General features: G+C 38.7%; 1 protein-coding gene across 1 annotated transcript in view; it reads left to right on the top strand.

Annotated features, from left to right (window-relative positions):
• The first annotated feature begins 276 nt into the window (after nt 1-276).
• The window catches only part of myo16 (myosin XVI), a 375,473-nt gene continuing 358,127 nt past the window's right edge, over nt 277-17,622 (top strand). The window contains exon 1 of the mRNA XM_043691191.1: nt 277-523. Within this exon, the coding sequence (XP_043547126.1) occupies nt 496-523 (28 nt within the window). The 5' untranslated portion in view covers nt 277-495. The remainder of the gene's footprint in view (nt 524-17,622) is intronic.

Genomic DNA, 17,622 nt, shown 5'->3' on the forward strand with positions numbered 1-17,622 from the left:
ATTAAACTGCTCAGAGGAAGTATATGCAAAATAAAAATCTGACTCATTCCAAATGCAATTTCCCAGTATTTAAATTAAACCTGCTCAATAGTGCTCATTAGTAATAATTCTAAACTCATTTAAAAGTGGTTTCCTTTACTGGCTATAAGAGTCACAATGCTGCTTTAAACACTTCAATCCTGGAGGAGTTCAGCTGTGTACCAATTAAATCTTCCCTTTTCCAGGGATGTGGAATTAGGAGTATAGTCAATCAATTGTGCTATAATAGCACGTGCTGTAGTTACGGATCAAGAGGTTTATCCTGACTCAAGCTTATCGAGTGTTGCAGAGGGCTGCTTGCTCTTGCAAGGTCCTCATATGCAATTTCTTTTGAATAATGTATATTGAGGTAAACAAAGTACAGTGTTGGGACACTGGTGCATTTTTTGGTCATGGATGCTTCATCGAGGGAGAATACAAGAACCTGTAAGATGACAACATTTTGAATGGGATAAAATGTCCCATTACCATTTTATTAAATGCTGTAAGTACCAAAGATAACCTTTCCAGTGACTGTTTTGAATATCTGTCTTGTGTTTTAATCAATGTGTATGAAAACAGCTCATTTAATAGTTCAGTAGCTGAAAGAATTTAGTACAAAATGGTTAATGGTTAAGCAGCAAAACTACTCAGCATGCTGTATTCAATTTTTAATGTCTGAGATGATTTTTTACTTGCCATGCCATTTGTTGGCAGAGGTAGCTTTTACTATTTGAGCCAACTAAAAATACGATGAAATGATCCTGCTGCAGTTTTAAAAAATCTTCAATAATTTCCAGGCATTCTAGTCAATTGCAGAAAAAGACTCTGAAATGGAGCTTCATTTTAAAAAAAATCTATATATGCTTTTCATTCAAAATTACAAGTTAACCATTTGGACATTGTCTTGTGGAAATTAAAGTGAATTATTTCAAACAAACATTTAATGTCTTTGTTTCTTGGTTTAACCAAAAGATTGTAGCTGTGGAATCTGTTTAACTGCAGTGAAACATAAGGCTGTCTAAGTTTCTGATCTGCTGCATTGCTGATCACACCATAGCCTAACTTGAAATGGGAATATTTAGCTTATATTAATCCAAATTTCTCTCTGTGATGCATATTTGTTCTGCTTTTGTGTTATCTGTTGACTGGCATTTTAGAATTTTAGTTGTGGGTGCCTACACAAATGTCAGAATAATGTAATTTCAATTCATAAAATAAAAATATGCTGCACTCCCACTGACCCTTCAAACTAACCTGTTAGTACAGCAAAGTTTGAAAAGCCGTTTAGAGAAAGGATAGGTTTATTGAAAGAAAAGAGTAGAAATGTGCAACCAGCAATTATTTCTTGAAAGGAAACTGTTTACTTAAAGAACACTTTGACGCTAACACAATAATGGAGAAGCTCATGCTGTTGTACAGAAGGCAATGTTGCAAACTTGGCTGGAAATTGTACCCTGTTAGGTCAGACTGAGAAATTGTGTGCTGCTCTACGGATGAATAGAAATATAAAGGGGTGTTACCAGAGCAATGCATACTGCAGCTTCTAATAAGTAGGTATTTTCTTCAAAATGGATGGGAGTTGATGACAATTACTGTTTATTAATCTAGTCACATTGAAGGGATCTTGGGGGAGGGTGCAACATCTAAAAGTAGATTTTTATGAAAGATATTGTGTGGAACATGTCCAGAATTTCTGTTAGGTAAAGCAGAGGAAGTTGCTTCCAGGAATGCTAAAGCAGTAGGAGGTTTGCTTGTTCAATGAAGGTAAACTGCAACACTGCAGGATAAATCTCTGCCCTAGAACTTAATAGGCATAAGAACAGTACTATTGAAAAAAAAATGTAAGTTCAGTCAATAGAAATAAAACCTACAGCAGTTTTTAACAATCTAGAGTTGAGTGCTTATGGATCAGTCTTAAAGTCACATGAACAATTTACAAATTTATATGGTCAGGTTGGAGTAAGCATTTAAATCTAACCATTGCTATATCATCTGATGGTAGATGAGCCCTGAATAAATAAAAAAAGTATAATACACAATGAAACACTGTATAACAGAATCAAATTGAAGACATTTATGTTGTAAACTAAACAGAGCACACCCTGGTAAATGCCAAATTCTTTATTTAGAATCCACTTTCCTCTTCATTTTTGAGATTTATTCAGACATCTGTGTATATGGATAGTAATTTACAAGATAGACGAACGAACAGATGTTTCAGTATTATTGTCAGTATGTAATAATGTAATTGTATCAAATACCATTCTTGTCACACTGCTTTGCTCATGGGCAGTGTAGTAAATTAACAGTTAAACTGTCAGGAAGAAAATAACACTGAATAGCTGTTTCTTAATGACCAAATGTATGTGAATCATTGTAGTTATCCCTGATTGTTTCAGAACCTGTTCAGATTTTAATTTTGAAAGAGTTGAAAGTTCAGGAAGGCCCGTGGTGGTTTGGGGATTGGGCTTTCTGATTATCCCACAGCCAATGGAAGCATTGTAGGCATGTTTTGAGGTGCGCAGCCAAATGCAAAATGCTTTCTTGGATGGCTTCTCATAGTAGGGCTCAAGGTTGTCCAAGGCCAAAACGAATTAAAGGTAGCTGCACCTCCTTACAAGTAGTCAGCATCTCTTAAAGGGTGAAGTATTCCAGCTGCATTGGGTGTTGTAACTAGTTCAAACACTGAGCAAGAAATCCTTCTGCAGTAAGAAAGAGTACAATTGGAACAGCTGGAAGTGGCTGGGAATAAGTCTCTGAGTAGGAAGAAGCCAGAACAATGGAACAGCAGACTGAACAGAAAGAAATCTAGGTTTTGTCTTGCAGTGCTTGAAGCCTTAATGAACAAGATTGAAAGAAGGAGAGAGCTCATTTTTCCACAGAGAGCAAGGATGTTCTCCAGACAAGGGTAGAAAAAGGAATTGTACAGATAACCATTGAGGTCAATGCCAGCAATCAGTCCCTGAGGAACTGGATATGGTGCCAAAAAATGTTCAAAGACCTCACACCATCTGCTACCAAGTGCACCACTAATTTCACACACAGCTCAAAATGCTTTTTGTCATTTATTTTCCCAGCAATCAGGATCCATATTGAATATTCATTATGAATCAAGAGTGTGGTGGTGGAAAAGCACAGCAGGTCATGCAGCATCCGAGGAGCAGGAAAATTGACATTTTGGGCAAAAGCCCTTCATTAGTCGATTCTCCTGCTCCCTGGATGCTGCCTGACCTGCTGTGCTTTTCCAGCACCATACTCTCGACTCTAATTTCCAACATCTACAGTCCTCACTTTCACCCTGAACATTCATTTAGTCCACTTCAGCCTCGTGCATTCACCACGTGTGCAAGCTTCAGACTTGCTTCTTAGATCTTTCATTTATTTCCCCTAAGACAGCTTCTCAACCTGCCTTGTATTTGTGTTCCTCCAATTCTAGCCTCCTAAGCATCCCTAGTTTTAATTGCTGCACTGTTGACGATTGTATCTTCAGTTGCCAGGGCTCTGAGCCTCTGATTCCTTCCTTAAAATTTCTGCATCTTGATATCTCACTTTCATATTTAAGACCAAACTTGCAACATACCTTTTGAACTTTGAGCTTTTGGTCATCTGCCCTGTGGCTCCATGTCGAATAGTTAAAATGCTAATATGAATACAGGTGGTGGCTGTTGTTACTATTGGTCAGTACAACACACTCACTGACATTCTTCTCTCTCTTGCAGGACAAAGTAGCACAAATTGGGAAACAATTACATTTGGGAGGGTCAAGCACTGCTGTATGTCCTCCATCCCTTGTTCGGCCTTTAGCCAGAGAGTCAGCAAGGCTCTGACAGCGAGCAACAGTCAAACCATCCAGGCTGTTGTTGTCTTCCTATCCACATACTTTCTCACACCCGACCATCCTCATTCTGTAAGACAGTAGGATGTATAAGATGGTAGAAATCCACGCACTTCTCGCCTCCCATACATTTCACCTTTCCTCACTAAACTACACCTCTGTGTATTTCTGCATGTACAGGACCAAGAGCTTCTGCCTGATCAGTGGCACCTGAGGATGAGATTCTGAGGAAGCAGCACCATCACTTGATTGGAGTCTAAGCCATCAGATCAGATGCTCATATTTAGTGTAAAGAAAGATAGTTGTAATTGTTGGAAGTAAATCATCTCATCTCCAGGATATCTCTGCAGGAGTTCCTCAGATTAGTGTCCACAGCCCAACCATCTTCAGCTGATTCATCAATGACTTTCCCTCCATAACATCAGAAGCAGGGATGTACACTGATGATTGTGCAGCAACATTCATGACTCCTCAGAACTGAAGCAGCTAATATCCATTTAAACCAAAACTTGGATCTGGATATGTGGCAGGTTATATTAGCTCCAGAAAATGACTATTTCCAACAAGAGAGAGCCTAATCATCTCCCCCGACATTCAATGGGATTACTAATACTGAATCACTACTATCAACAACCTGGGAAGTTCGCATTGATCAGAAATTGAAGTGAATCAGCCTTATAAATACAGAGGCTATAAGAGCAGGTCTGAAACTAGGAATTTGGTAGCAAGTAGCTCACCATTAGTTTCCCCAAAGCTGTCCATCATGTCCAAGGCACAAGTCAGGGATGTGCTGGAATTCTCTTCACTAGCCTGGAACTCTAACAATATTTGAAGCTTTACCTAACCAGACAAAAAAAAAACTCAATGCTTTGGCACCTCAGCCACCATATTAAATCTTTATTTACTCGTAGACTTAGTGACAGCAGTGTGTACTTGTGACAACATGCACCAAATTTCCTACAACAGCTTCTTCCAAAGCTATGGTATGACCAACCTAGAGTAGCACTTGTGTGGGACCACCACCATAAGCTTGCTTCCAAACATCACACTATCCTGACTTGGAAGTACATTGCTTCTCTCATGCTGGTTAAAAATCTTGGAACACCTTCCCATACAGCACTGTGTGTCAAGCCACACCACAGCAGATCAAGAAACCAGTTCACTGCCATCTTTCCAAGGGCAACTTTGGATGGGCAAAGAAATGCTGGACCAGCCAGTCATACCCATGCTTTATGAAAAAATAAACCAGCAAAGTCCACCATGTGACTGTTATTGGAGCTGATGATCTCTCTTACAGCTTCTGCACCTTCGAGAAACTGATGCTCAGTTTCAGAAGTGATGACCATGGTTTTACTGAGTTGGGAGGTCAATAAAAATGGTGGACAGGGCCTGATCTTTTTGGAATTAATTCCCATTCCTCTTTCCAGTCAGTTTTGCAAATGCAGCTGAAGAGCATGACTAGTAAGCTTGCGTAAAACCTTTGACTGCATCAACATTTCAAGCTCCTCACAATTTTGATGGAATCGCATAAGGTGTAGCACCTGCCTATTACCTCCTCCTCCTCCTTCTCTTCCTCCTCTGTATCGAAGGCCCTGGACACACCTTCCAGGTGAAGCAGCACTTTACCTGCACTAGACTCAATCTTGTCTACTGTATTCACTGCTCACAATATGATCATCTCTACATTTTTGGGGAATTGAAGTGCAGACTAGGTGATCACTTCATAGGACACCTACGTTCTGTTCACGAGAAAGACCCTGAGATTCCAATTGTTTGCCAGATGAACTCACATGTTCCCTGGCTAATACCTCTGTCCCAGATTTGTTGCTGTGCTCCAGCAAAGCTTAGCGCAAGCTAGAAGAACAGCCTCTCATTTTTGACTTGGGAACCCTGCAGTTTCCTGGATTCAGTATTGCATTGAACAATTTTCAGACTTGAGCACCGTCCCCCAACTCTTTCCACCACCCCCACACACCTGGCCTTGTCATCACATAGGGTGCTATCACATATAACCTATTAAAGCCATTCATTTTCCTTGGCTGACCGTTATCCACTGCTTTGTCTGTCCAACCATTTTACTCTCTTTAGGCTCTATCTCCACCTATCGTTTACTCTTTCCCCCCCCCCCACCCCCCCCCCCCCCCCCCCCCCCCCCCCCCCCCCCTTCCATGTCCACCCTATCTTCAGCATAAGTACCAAGCTTTTCCTAACTACTGTCCGTTCTGAAGACAGATCTCTGCACCCTGAAACATTAACTCTGATTCCTCTCTGCCGATCCTGCCAAGTCTCTGCTGAGATTTTCCAGCAATTTCTCTTTTTGTTTCAGGTTTCCAGCATCCACAATTCTTTTGGTTTTTTTTTGATGGAATGTAGCTTGTTTTATTCAGAGAATTGGCTTATGGTCTCTCCAAGGAGTTGTGAATCATAGAGGAAACTTAGTTTTGAATTAGAAACAAAAATTATTAATTAAGCATTCAACATTCTCTTTGATAATCAGTTGAACTTGTAAAGCTGTCCATCAAGGACAGTTCATAAGGTTGTGTTGAGGAAACCTTCAGCCCAATTTATACCTCTAAATCTTGTCCAAATAAACACATGTATTGAAATATCCTTCAAAGGAAAGATCAAGATTTTACAAAGTAATAAAATGATCAAGATCGCAATCCTCTGCAATCTATGTAAGCAAAACCCTCATGAGCAGAGTCCATTAGCTCAGCAGCGGGCTGTTTCTTCAAACACAGGGAGAAAGTTTAAATAGTCACACAACACCAGATTATAGTCCAACAGGTTTAATTGGAAGCACACGAGCTTTAGGAGTGAAGCTCCGTCATCAGGTGGTTCACAATCTGGTGTTGTGATTTTTAACTTTGTACACCCCAGTCCAACACCGGCATCTCCGAATCATGACTACAGGGAGAAAGCTTAGCTTTTATATGATTGATACCTTTTATTAATTTTGAATAATCTGAGCTTTGCAATGTTTCTTTCATTGTTTGTATATGTATTTGGATAAAATTAAGAAGTATAAAGTGAATTGAAGGTTTCCTTTACGAAGATAAAACGGGCATTTTATGGGGAAGGAAAGGAACACTTTTAGGGAATTTTATTTTACGAGCAGTTCAAAGGCTTGCCAGCGTGATTATATGACCAACTGGTTGTGTATCAAGTGCAAACTTGCTGAATGGATACGAATCAGGCTTGGGGGATATGAGGGAGCGTAGAAAATTGAAGGATATGAGGGAGCATTGGAGATATGGAGGGGGAAGATGTAGGTGAGGACATAAAGGATTGGAGTTTTGAATATAACAAGGACATTTCCCAGAATATGGAGGTGGGTCTTTGAGCATGCCAACCTCGCCAACTTGCCAGATTCCTTTACCTTCTCAGACCTGCTCTGGTCCAATGTCCAGCTGTTGCCCAGCTCTCTGACATAACAATAGGTTGGATGGAGACTGGATTATAGAGTCTTGAGCATTCCAGACTGCAGATGCCCCAAAAGACATGTTTTCTAAGATCCTCTCTCTTTGTTACCAATCATAATCTGATAGCTCCACTTGAAGAATGGTGGGCTAGTCAATGTGCTCAAGCTTCTGCTTTGTGAAAGTCCTTTCAAATTATTACATAAGCATTAATTGCTGCTGCTTCAGGTAAGGGGTGCCTGCAATGCTCCCATCAGCTTGGACAAGATGATGACAAACCATAGGAGCTACATTGCTGTTTTAATCAATCTGTCCAGACATATGATAACACAGGTGACACTTGAACCCAAGACATTCAGTAAAATCTTAACACCTTATTAATTGTTCTTCAGTTGTTCTCTTAACAAGGAGAAAGGGAGGACTGGAGGTCAGAGTTGAGAGTGTGGTGTTGGAAGTGCGCAGTAAGTCAGGCAGCATCCTGGACTTATGCTCGAAATACCGATTCTCCTGCTCCTCGGATGCTGCCTGACCGGCTGTGCATTTCCAGCACCACATTCTCGACACTGTTCTCTTAACAATCATATTTGCCTGTTCTACAGAGGAAACAGCCATCACCTGTTTGTTTGTTTTTTCTCTTGCGAGGTAGCTTCTCAATCATGTGGAGGCCTCAACAAACAGGACAGCTTGAAAATCACATTGTTGTACAAGTGAGTCAGTCGCCCATTCTCTCATTCACCTTTACCCTCTTCTCAGAACCTCATGGATTAACCTTTTGATCATCTGGCCTAAGAACACTTTGTGTGGTTCAGTGACATTTTGCGTTGTAATGCTTCTGTGAAGTGCCCGGGTTGAGGGGGGGGTGGGGGGGTTGTTGGAAGAACATAACTAATGTGTTGTTTCACTTAATTAATTTATTTGAAGAATTATTTTCTGTCTTTGCTTGATTGCGTGATTTCTCATACACTAGGTGAGAGAGGGCAGAAGACTTAAGGTTGCTTTTCACCTCCACTTCTTTGGCAGTAAACTGTTGGAACCCATGATCTGCTCATTGTAGAAGTCGTTCAGTTTTCATTTCCACTGAAATCTGAGAACAAAAACACAGGTAAATAGTATCCTTCAATATAGGGAGATGCATTTTTATCTGCACAGGAATTAGTTTCCTGCTTAATCTAACTCATTTTCCAAGATAAAATTTCAGCGTAACCATGAATTTATATATAAAAGAATTGTGTGTCAGCTGCGGCTCAGTTGGTAGCACACTCTCACCTTTTTTAAATCACCAAGGTCCCAGAATGAAGCGCTACTCCAAGAACTGAGCACAAAAATCAGATTGACATTCCAATGCAGTGCTAAGGGAGCACTGCGTATTATCAGAGGTGGTGCCTTTTGGACAAGACGTTAAACTGAGGCCCTGTCTACTTACTCGAGTGGATGTGAAAATGTTATGTGACCAGGGCAAATATGAAGATATCTCTGGTGCTCTGGCCATTATTTATTTCTCAAATAAACTTTCAAAATACATTATCGTGTTATTATAATTTTAGTGAGTTTGCGAAGTGCACTTTGATGGACATGTTTCCAATGATATAGCAGAGATTATATATCAACCGTATTACAGAACTCTCCCAGGTGGTGAAGCAGATTGAGATATCTGGTGATCATCGGAAGCCCGATATAAATATTGTTATGGGCCAGGCCTGACCCCTCAAAGCAGTTTTAAGCAGGTAGCCCAGACCATAACTTTGTTATTTGTTTCAGGTAAGTGTATAGTGGATATTCCCAGAGTGAGTTAGCTGGTCAGATTGCCGAGTATTTATGTATGAAATTACGAAATGAAACACAACAAACCGAAAATAGAATACCCAAATAACTTATCCTATCCAAACCCGATAGGCTGTCTTGACTTAATGATGCTGTTCCAAAATACTTGTGACAGACCCAATAAACAGATCCCTTAGCACAAAGAGTAAAGCTTACAGGTTACCAAGTCAGAAGGAGAGGGAGATCGTCCACTTTCAATTGTGACCCTGACTCAACTAACCCCCGCACTGAACTGACCTGTGCAGCTAGAGAGCTGGCCACGCCCCTTGATTATGCCAGTTTTTTTCAAAGACTTGAAAGTTTTCTGCCTGAGACATTATCTGTTAGGTATAAACAACAGGGCCCCAATGAACCATTTAAACTTCAGACATGATGGAACCTGGGTCGTTTAGAACCTCTCTCTGAAAATCAAGGACAACGTAACCTTGTAAAAGGACCAGCTTTGTGACAATATAAAATATCCTTATTATACCCCAAGCATTACCAATTGTATTTGAAATTACTTTATAAAGGAACTTTTTTTTCCCTCCAAAATACAAAACCCATTCAAAGACAATGCTTATCTAAGACTAACTCCTTAAGGAAAGTTTATAAACCCATGATTATCTCAGGCTTATTATTAACCTCGAAATATATTGATTATCACAAGTGGTGGGATTATATGTATGTCAGGAGTTTGTAGCCTGTGTTGAAAAAAAATGACATTTGCTGCTGATTGGACTTACACTTTCCTCTCGATGTTCTGTAAGTTTTTACATTGCATTTTCAGTAACTAGAGAGCTGAAATCATGCAGAACCTTGCACTGAACATCTTAGATCCATGGCGTACAGGGCAGGTAATGGCCTGTTTCATCAATGAAAGTGAAGAACACAGAACCTAAACCAGGAAATATGCAATTTTTTTAAATGTAAAATTACATATGCTAAAGTCACCATAGTCTTACCAGACCATTAGGGAGAGATGACTGGTGATGGTTTAACCTGAGGGTCACCAGGCCTAAGGCAAAGGGGCAGGTTAAGAAAGAAAATACTTCTTAAGGTAATTTCCGTTAGTGCAGTAATTGTACCCATGCTGTTGGTGTCACTCTGCATAACCAGCCATCTACCCAACTGAGCTAACCATTCCCTAAAATTATGTCCAGATAGTTAGTTACATAAGTAGCAAAAAATTGTGATTACGAGAGAACTATTAAAGAAACAGGAAAAAACGTTCTTAAAACTTCCAATAATAATTTAGTTCAGCAGGAGTAAGACTCCAGATTTTTAAATATTTTATGTCAGATAAATTGATTGGCAGCAATTTAAGGTTTACCACATTGTTCAAAATCTACTTACACTGAGCGAGGCCAAGTCTTTTTTGACATTTAACCAGGCCATCTTTACAGTGTTCTATGCCTGTCCATGGCAAGTCATTCAGCAAGGTACAAGGATAGCAGAGTGGGCACAGGGCTACTCCGATTAAATATTCCTCATTTTTGATCACCTGTAGATACCAGAAGTTGCTGTTATTTTATTCCTCAGTAATTATGAAGACAATCAGCACACATATTTATTTTAACTGCGAAATATCAACCAACACTGTCTCTTGTATGAACTTCACTCAGGGCGGAGACTGAAGCACAATAAAATGTTGCTGCTTCAGTGGTCCTTTTTTAGTTTTAAACCACTTCTTTTGAGGTGGTTCATTCCCAATATAGGCATCTTCAACTGCAACGCCAGGTTTGCCTGTTGCAATCCTTACCTGCTTTTTATGACATTCAACAAGATTCAACCTAACAGACCTTTTGTTTAACTTGCCTTTTAAAACTATTGCTCCTCCATATGTATTTTACCTGCAAATTAATGGATATGAAATTCACAATTACTCAAGTTCGAAGATCAGCTTGGTCAAATTGTCAAAAATGAACATTGTGCAGGTTTATCTCACTGATTGTAATTTGCTTCTGTTTTTTGTCATAATGTACTTATTCCTTACCACTCCAAAACAAAATAACATGAAGGCACTCCAATGTATCCAATACTTATCAATGAGCTATGTTGGAATCATGCATTTATAAATTGGACTCTGCTTGTTAGCTGCTTTGAAGGAACTGTATTTTGATTTTATCTTTTCACAAACTACTTTCTCCCTTCAGTACAAAAGATATGTGCACTTTATAAAAGCTGCATCTCCACTTCAAATGTGGATGCTAAGACAGCCGCAGTACCATAGAATTCCAAGCTACCTATTAAGATCCTATTGGCCATCCCTTGTGCTAACCTCACAGTATGATTTTAGGCTAAGGCATTCAGAGCGCCTACATTTTATAGACTACTTCCTGCTCATCCATTTCCTGAATTATCGCTACTTCTAGCATTTAGTTAGACCAAAATATCATAACACATAAGAGGAAATGCAGGCCATTCAGCCCAGCGAATCTGTAGTGTCTGTGAGATGTTACTTATTCACTTCTACTTGCACTGTCTGTTCATTTATTTTATTTGAAAAGTCATGTGCATTCAAATTCAAAGTCTTTATTTTTATTCCTTTTACTCCTCTTGTAATTTCTAGTCTTACTTGTTGATTAACTCTTCAACTTGAATACTGTACCTCTTCCTGTAAGTGCATTAATATCTTTCTCTTTGACCTTGACTCTATTCTTTGGTTTAGCAGATGTTTCTTTGCCTCAAGTGTATATAAAAGTACTCTATTTACGTAGTTGGCAAGAACCGACACCAGAACAGTTCAGATGATTTGGACCATCCTATTGGTACAAATTCTGATTTCCCCAGCATTAGTGCCAGTACCCTATGAACCAGGATCTATTTCTCCCATACCTGTCTTTGAGCCACACATTCATCTCTCTAATCTGATTTGCCCTATTCTAATTGTCATGTGTATTACATAATAATGCAAAGATTGAGTTTTTGTATAACAATGTTATTAGCAATGCCCAAATTATAATCGCAAGACTAGGAGCACCACAAAACATTAGTCATGCTTACTGAGTAAATGGCTAATGCATTTGACTTTTATTTTCTTAATTTCAAGAGAAGTTAAGTCCATTATAAGAATCATTTTGGAATTTTCAATGCTCAGTGCTTTGTTCTGACATTAGATAATTTGTTGGAAAATGAATATGTTATTAATTTAATTCAGTGATCATTCATTCTGTTTCAAACTCCTTGTTTTACCATTAAATGTCAGCCTTTTCTCAATAGTTGTAATCTTTGTGGCTTTATGACACAATGACTTTAAAAGGACATGAGGATATTATCAATGTTATTACTCCATTGAAGTATGAAGAGACTGCTGTTATGACATTCATCTCTTTTTCTCTCTCTCTCTCTCTCTCTCTCTCTCACACACACACACTCACTCACACACACACACACACACTCTTTCTCTCTCAAAAGTTAAACTGAGGCTTTGAATAAATATGCAAGGCCCCAATACAATTTTCTTTCCAAAGAGGAGCAGGAGAATTCCTTTGGTGTCTTGTAATATTTCAATTCTCAACTAATACCATCTAGGAACTGACTATCTGGTCAGTTGGCTCATTGTGATTTAGGGACGTCATGAAATGTTCATGAAATGGCTGGTTGATTTAGTAACATTACAAAGTATGAACACCTGAAGTGTAATTTAGGTTGAAGCTTTTTGGGTGTCCTAAATTCAGAAAAAGTACAAATAGTAATTTGCTATGGTTTTCTGAAAGTTAGCTCATAAAATGGACCACATGGACTCAGGTTGTCATGAAGCCAGAATTTCTGGAAGTTGATTCATAACTAATTAACAGGAAGTATGATAACCTGGACTTATGGGCTTTACGCTTGTTATGTTACTGTTGCCAACATATAGTTGACTGATATATTGACTCCATTGTACAAAGACTAAGATTTAGTGTTTTTGGTTCAGACCATCACAGAACATGGTGCCAGCTATCTGTCTTAAAGGGATAGTGCATTTTGACATCTACGCAATAATACAAGTGATTTGTTTTGTATAAATTTTAAGTATCCTTCTCTATTTTTGTTTTTAATTTTATCCCGCTGTCATGCTTCAATGTGTTAGAAATCAAGGCCGCCTATTCCTAACTGTCGCAAAAGTAAGGAATTCTATCACAGTCTCCTATTTACCTGTTGGATTGACTCCGACTAATAGAAAACATCAACCTGATTTCTGTACATAATGATAATTTAGTCTTTTATTACAAATAGATACTCTAACCATAACTAGTCAATTAAAACTTTTGACATACAACTATACTGGTTAAAATTCTAACTCTTTTCTATAATATTTTTTCTGCCTTTCTCTTAGGATTATACTTAAGATGGCACTTTTGTGCAGCAACATTGCACACTTTTTAACTGTACTCCTGTACTTTTTGTACTTGAGTACATGTGACAATGAAATCAAAATCAAATTGAACTAACACACAAGCTGTTCATAAAAGCCAATCAGTTAGTTGTTATCAGACTAATGGTCTTTGGCATCCACAACTAGTCACCACTCCAATACATAACCCAATCACAAGCCTGTTGCAAGCTCAATCCTATTTTGTTCCCTACCACCATTATCCTCCCTGCCGCCTGACCCAGTGCCAGGCCATCTGTAAACAGCCTCCACCACTTCCTGAACAAAGCAGCAATGTTACTAAAACTCATTGTCAATCACGGTAAGTTGCTTTATAAAAATGCACCCATTCCTTCGATAATCTTTAGTTATAACACGTCTTTTCCAGTTCAGTCCATAATCCAAAATACAGAAAAATAACAAGAAGATATAGTCTTTATATCCTGCATCTCTTTGCCTTTTAGCTTGGCCTACCATGCTAGATGGCATTAAAAAAAGGTGACCACACATCTATATAAGACCAGGATTTGCAATCAATATAGATAATGTGATGAAGATTTTTCTCAACTACCGACTGTGAGATTTCCACGTTACCGAGAATTTTTCTCACTTGTCCCCAAATAAGATGGTTAGGTGGGGAAGTAGTCACATGTTGAAAGACAGAAGGTTTTCCATGGTTTGAAAATTAGAGTGCACTTGTAGACCTTGGGAGGTGACACTTCAAATAAAAAACTCTCCTGCCAATGAAATATCCTGAGAGTGCTTGATACTGACACAAGGTAACTTTAATTTTTAACATACAAGATCCTGAGGGGCCATGACAGATTAAATGTGGAAGGGATGTTTCCTCTTGTATAGCATCTAGAACTAAAGATCAATATTTAAACCTAAGTGACTCTTTGTTTTAAACTGTTGTGTAATGCAAAGCTGTAGGTGAATCTTCTATAATGCTGTTGTGATTTGGTACATCCAACACAGAAGCTAGTCAATCTCCAAACTGGCTTGGTAACAATTTCAAAAGGACACTTATTTTTGTCATAGAATCTTAACTCACCATTTATGCAAATAAACACATACTCAGAAGTTCATCAGGTCATATGTTTGCAACATAATATCTGCTCTAAAATGCAGAAGTTAAAGGCAGTCAGTGGAAAGAGGCCATTCAGCCCATCAAGTCTACACAAACCCTTAGAGCATCCCAACTAAAACCAGCCACTACCCCAATTCCCACATTTGCCATCTGCCATCTCCTGTGTGCTCTTTACAATATACTTTCTTACCTATCTCTATGTGATCTGCAAATTTGACTACTTTTGTTCCCCTCATCTAAAACATTGGTGTAAGTTGTTGAGTACCCAGCACAGACTTCTGCAAGATTCCACTTGTCACATCCTGCCAATCAGAAAAATACCCATTCATGCATACTCTCAGTTTACTGCCATCCAGACAATCTTCTACCCTTGCTAATATGTTACACCTATAACACGACCTCCTATTTCTGTTCAAAAGCTTTCTTATGTAGAGCCTTGTCAAATGTATTCTGGTAATCCAAAGTAAGTATACCTCCCAGCTCCACTTTATCCAGGGTGCATGTTACTCACATATATTTTCCTAACTAACCTGTTCAGAAGTGCTATTACACATCTCTGGAAGAGGTAGGACTTAAATCAAGGTCTCCTGCCTCAAAGGTATCGATACTACCACTACACCACAAGAGCCCTAATGTTGCTCTAACAAATAATGTCAATGAATTGGTTAATCATGATAGACTTTTTAGAAAGATTCAGCATTTTTTCTTAATGATTGAGTTTTCCAAATGCCCAGCTATGACCTCTTTAACTGATTCTGATATTTTCCCCATATAGCTGTCACGCTAACTGCACTATAGTTTCCTGCTTTATGCCTTCCTCTCTCCTTGAATGAAGGAGTTATATTGGCTATTTTCGAATCCGATGGAAACTTTTCAGAGTCTAGAGAATTTTGGAACATTTATACTGACATATCTAATACCTCCTTAGCCACCTGATTTAAGATCCAAGGGTGAAGTTAATCTGGACCCAAGGTGGATTGGCTGTGCTAAATTGCCCAGTGTCCTAGGATATGCAGGCTAGGTGGATTAGCTGTGGTAAATATATTAAGGGGATAGGTAGAGGGTGGGTCTGTGTGGGATGCTTCGAGAGCTGGTGTGAACTCAAAGGGCTAAATGGCTTGCTTCCACACTGTAGGGGTTCTATGATTTGTCAAGCCTCTGCTCCATCTGTTTGTTTGTGACTGCTTTTCTCGTGATTATTATTTAAGCAAATTTTCCCCTCCTTCACCTCCTAATTTATAAGTATTACAGTAGAGTGTTTTATTGTGAAGACAGAAAAAATTGTTTACTTCATCTATGATTTCCTTATTATTTATTATTAAGTCCCTATTTTCTCTCTGTGGAAGAGCAATGCTCACTTTTTTTAGTTCCTCATTTCCATTTTAAATACTTGGAGAAACTCTTGTTATCCATTTTTACATTTTTAGCTAGCTTCCTCTCAGATATTAATTTATTTGTCCTGACTAATCATTTGGTTATTCTTTTCTGTTCTTCATATTGCATTTAATCATCTGATCTGACATTGAACCCTATCAATTGTATGTTTCTTTTTTGTTCAGTTTGATTCATTCCTTAATTTATTTTGTTAACCATCATGGGTGTTGGAACCTCCCCTTAGAGTAAATACATTCCAATATAAAGCAAATTCAGAGTAATCAAAAATATCCCTTAAATGGGCACTACTGCTTTTCAATTACCTGTTCCCCAGCTCAGCTCAGCCTTTCTCTGTCCCCACACCATAATATTTTCAGACAATACCTTTGTTGGTTGTCCTGTTCATTCTGGATCCTGATGCCCTCCTTTCCTGTATCAATATCAGTTTGCACATTCAGCAACTTAGTGGGTAGACATGTTATTGAGTTGCAGAACAAGTCTAACTTTAAAACCCAATTCATAAGATATTCCACTACAGCGTCCTCAACAACCAACAAAATGATGAGTGATGCTTACTCAATTGAATTGAATTGAGTCTATTGTCACGTGTACCGAGGCACAGTGAAAAGCTTTGCCTTGAGAGCAATTCAGGCAGCTGAGAAGATTTGGCATGATGGCAAATACCCTTGCCAACTTCTATAGGTACGCAAGAATTTAACTGCAGAATTTAAGCAGAACTTTAGTTTATTGATGAGGAGAATTTGGGTACATAGCAAATCATCTCTTGGGATTGGCAAGGTGACCAAGTCAAGAGAGTGAAACTAAAAAACATGCCTCTCTAATTTGAAAGTTCACTACTGATGACAGGCAGATTAGATGATGATTTTAGTAAGCGACTTATTATTATTAAAAATTTTCTTCCTGTTTAAACAAATGTGTTCTTAATATCTGATGAATTTTCCTTAAAATCAAAAGAGCAAGCTGAAAATTTGTCTTAATATTCAATTGGTGAAATTTATTTGCCGGATCTTCTTGTCACTGGAATGCCATATTGCCAGATAGACTAAGCTTCAATGCAAAAACAGAAATTGCTGGAACCGCTCAGCAGGTCTGGCAGCATCTGTAGAAAAATCAAAGTTAATGTTTCCTGATGCAGTTTCTATTTGACATAACAGGAATTCAATTCAAACTACTTCATAAATGATTAATGTTTTATTAACTTCTATCTATAATCCTTTTGTTCTTGAATTTTAACTAGTGACTGTGGGTAGCATGGTTGCTCAGTGGTTAATGCTCCTGGCTCACAGCTCCAGGGACCTGGTTTTGGTTCCAGCCTCAGGTGACTGTCTGTCTGTGTGGAGTTTACACGTTTTCTTTGTGTCTACGTGGATTTCTTCCAGGTTCTCCAGTTTCCTCCCACAGTCCAAAGATGTACAGGTTAGATAGAATGACCGTGCCTAATTGCCTATAGTCTCCAGGGATGTGCAGGTCAGGTGGGTTAGTCATGGGAAGTGCAGTGTTACAGGGATGGGGTGAGTCTGGGTGGGATGCTCTTCAGAAGATTGGTGGACTTGATGGGTCAAATGGCCTGCGTCCAGGCTATAATTAGTCTAAATTTAATACTTTCTTTAGAAATAACCTGGTTCAAATTCAAACGGAGATCTGTAGAGAAAGAAAAAAGTACAACAATCCTGCATTTAGCCAGAGCTTGTATATTCTCTTGTTT

The sequence above is a fragment of the Chiloscyllium plagiosum genome, chromosome 6, assembly GCF_004010195.1.
Source record: "Chiloscyllium plagiosum isolate BGI_BamShark_2017 chromosome 6, ASM401019v2, whole genome shotgun sequence".
Taxonomy (NCBI): Eukaryota; Metazoa; Chordata; class Chondrichthyes; order Orectolobiformes; family Hemiscylliidae; genus Chiloscyllium; species Chiloscyllium plagiosum.